This window comes from Neodiprion fabricii, chromosome 6 (assembly GCF_021155785.1).
Source record: "Neodiprion fabricii isolate iyNeoFabr1 chromosome 6, iyNeoFabr1.1, whole genome shotgun sequence".
Classification (NCBI taxonomy): Eukaryota; Metazoa; Arthropoda; class Insecta; order Hymenoptera; family Diprionidae; genus Neodiprion; species Neodiprion fabricii.
The window spans coordinates 14272747-14276168 of record NC_060244.1 but is presented as its reverse complement, the minus strand read 5'-3'; the positions used below and the strand labels follow the sequence as shown (position 1 = coordinate 14276168).

General features: G+C 49.0%; 1 protein-coding gene across 1 annotated transcript; it reads left to right on the top strand.

Annotated features, from left to right (window-relative positions):
- Positions 1–569: 569 nt before the first annotated feature.
- LOC124185015 lies at positions 570–1916 on the top strand. Its single transcript, XM_046575301.1, has one exon. It carries the CDS (start codon positions 570–572, stop codon positions 1914–1916), a length of 1347 nt encoding a protein of 448 aa, XP_046431257.1.
- Positions 1917–3422: the final 1506 nt, after the last annotated feature.

Below are 3422 nucleotides of genomic sequence, written 5' to 3'. Positions count from 1 at the left end.
GCGGCAGAAGAGAAACTGCTACCAGGCGCGTCTCCATGGGAATTGGAGAACGCTCGCTGTCCTTGGATGATACTAGGAGACTGAGTCTCTTAGTTAACAGGGTACAGAGGGTAGGGGCTAAATAAAATACACCCCCGTAAAACAAACTCCCCTTAAAAAGGGTTGGTCATACCACCTGACCTCAAGAGGGCAGGTCATCCCATCTGACGCTGCAACAAGAAGATCGTTCTCTGCTGTGACCCACCGGGAGTGTCCGGAACCTGTATCGTAGTTTCCGACGATACCGGCTAAGGCTGATGTGAGCTTGCTCTGCCGAGGTGTAAGTTATAGCAGTAGTTCAGGAGCCAGCCACTTCGGGCCTTGATCAGGAAGTACGCAGTGAGTGATAGAGATCGGAATCTTCACCGCCTCGAGCGAGTCTAGTCCGTCCGTGTATTCCGGGACTGGCTAAGTGTCGACTAGGCCTCAGGGAACTGGGGTAGGAGTACTACTATCTCCGAGGGTATACCCGTTCCTAGTTATGACAACCCGCTCCTCTCCGTACGATGCGCTGGTAATATTAAAAGGATATGAGTAATATAAAGGAAACAAACATGAGTGAGAACGGGTTACACGCCCAACAAGCAGCGATTGAAGCAGGCGCTGAGATGAAGAGGACGCAAGCACTGGAACGCCTCGAAACGCTGACCAGCGAATTGCATGACTTTGTCAAATCAAAGGTCAACATCCACAAGGAGATAAAGAGCAAGACGACCAGTGTAGTCACCGCCCTTCGCAGATTTAAAACACTGGACGAAGAGTGGCAGTCGTCTCGACGACTCACTCCTCGTCTTACTCCGGAGAAAAACAGTCCACCTGCTGTGGAGATTGAAGGAGAATCAATGGACACCGGAGCCGATGGTGACGGTGAATCTATTGCTGAAGAAACAAGTGGAAGTGTCATCAAGTCTATCAAGAGAAAAAACCGAAACTCCCCGGGCTTAACAGATAACAGAATGACAAAGAAGAAGGACTTGAAACCAAGTCCTCTCAAAAACCTGACGAAGCAGAATGCTGAGAAAAAAGACGCGAATGTTTGGACAGATGTCCAGACGAAGAAAGAGAAAAGGAGGCTAGCCAAAGAGCAGCTCCTAAAAGAGTCTCTAAAGAAGACCAGGCCGGAGCCTAAGCGGAAAAAACCGCACAAATGGATCAGGCCTGACGCGCTGATCATCCGCCCAGCAGACAAGGCGAAGTATGCCGAGATATTGCGGCGTATTAAACAGGACGTTCCTGAAGACCAGGTCCGTCATACGGTCGACAAAGTACACAAGACCAACGCCGGAGACATGTTGATTACGCTCTCGAGGAAGAGCACCGACAAAGGCCAAGCCTTACAGAAGGCCATTGCGGGCATCCTCCAAGAAGACGCCAAAGTAGTCTGCAAAGGGCCACAGGAGACAATCGAGATTCGAGACATCGATGACACCACGACGAAGGAAGATATCCAGGCCGCCCTGAAACCGGAAGCTGGCGAGATACCACTAGAGGCAATAAAGATCCGTAATGCCTTTAGAGGTACGCAGATGGCTACAGTGACGCTACCAGCGACAACAGCACGAAAACTACTGGATGGAAACGGCAAGATCCGAATCGGTTGGGTTAACTGCCGAATAAGAGCGACGATGAGACCGGTTCAATGTTATAAATGTTGGCACTTCGGGCACATTGGATCCCAGTGTAAGGGCAAAGTTGACCGGTCTAAGCACTGCATAAGATGCGGAGAAGAAGGACACAAAATTGCGGACTGTAAAAATCCAGCCAAATGTGTATTATGCGCTGAGAAGAATAGCGAAGAAGTTGCTGCTCACCATGCCGGCACATATAGATGCCCGGTATTCCAAGAGGCGCTTCAGAAGAAGACAAGCAAGAAATAATGAAGATATTACAGCTCAACCTCAATCATTGTGAGGCTGCGCATGACCTGCTTATGCAGACCGTGCGTCAACTACAGCTAGACTTAGTACTAATAGCAGAGCCGTACAGACACCTGAATAACCAACCTTGGGAATCTGACAGCACCACCAAAGCTGTCATCTGGTCCTGTGGCAAATTTCCTTTCCAGAGCGTAGTGAGCAATAATAGCAACGGCTTTGTAGCAGCATCTGTTAACGGTATCCGCTTTTATAGCTGCTATGCACCACCTAGCCTCTCTATTGCTGATTTCACAGAATTCCTGGATCGACTTACTGAGGATGCAAAGCAGTACTACCCAGTAGCAATAGCCGGAGACTTCAACTCCTGGGCGGTAGACTGGGGCAGCAAGCAGACCAATGCGCGAGGTAAAGCATTACTTGAAGCAATGGCCACGCTGGACGTAGTTCTTCTTAACATTGGCGAAACACCAACATACACCAAGGGAGAGGCTAGTTCGATAATAGACCTCACATTCGTCAGCAGCAGTCTATTGAGAGGAAGCTATTCTTGGACAGTTATGAACACCTACACCGCCAGCGACCACAATGCAATACTTTGGGAAATATCGGCTGGTCGGAACCCTCGAAGAGCAACTAGACAAACTAATGCAGTTGGATGGAAAGTAAAAGACTTTGACTCGGAAGCTTTGGTAGTAGCATTAGACAAGGACTCGACCATCACAGGAGATGCTGAGGAGAAGACGAAGAACCTAATGACGAAAATCACCCAGGCGTGTGACACCTGCATGCCTCGTAAGCGTGGTATAAATCAAAGACCTTCGGTGCATTGGTGGAATGATCAGATTAGCGCCCTCAGAACAGCTTGTCTCAAGAAAAGAAGAACATCGCAACGTGGCTATCGAAGACCTAACTCGGTGGAGCTGGTCGCGGAGTACAAAAAGGCCCGCCGAGAACTGAACAAGGCCATCAAAGATAGCAAAAAACGCTGCTGGAAGGAACTTGTCGAAGAAGTAGACAGGGACCCATGGCGCAGACCGTATAAGGTGGTCATGACCCACCTGAAATACCAGCCAATACCGTCACCTACGTGTCCACAGCTCCTAGAGAGGATCGTCTCAACGCTGTTTCCGCGGCAACGTGAGTTTATATATTCATCACTGCAGATTAATTCTGAAGACATTCGACCTGTCACAGTAGAAGAACTGATGGAGGCATGCAATCGCGTAGGGAATAATAAGGCGCCGGGATTGGATGGGATCCCAAATATTGCACTAAAAACATCTATTAAAGCAGCGCCAAAATTATTCTTAGAGACCTACGACTCATGTCTCAAAGAAGGGATCTTTCCTCGAAGATGGAAGCAACAGAGACTAGTACTGCTTCCCAAAGGAAAAAAGCCACCAGACGAGCCATCATCTTACCGCCCACTCTGCATGCTAGACACGGCGGGTAAGATATTAGAACGAATCATCCACCAGAGAATAGACGCCGTAGTCGATCCACTCC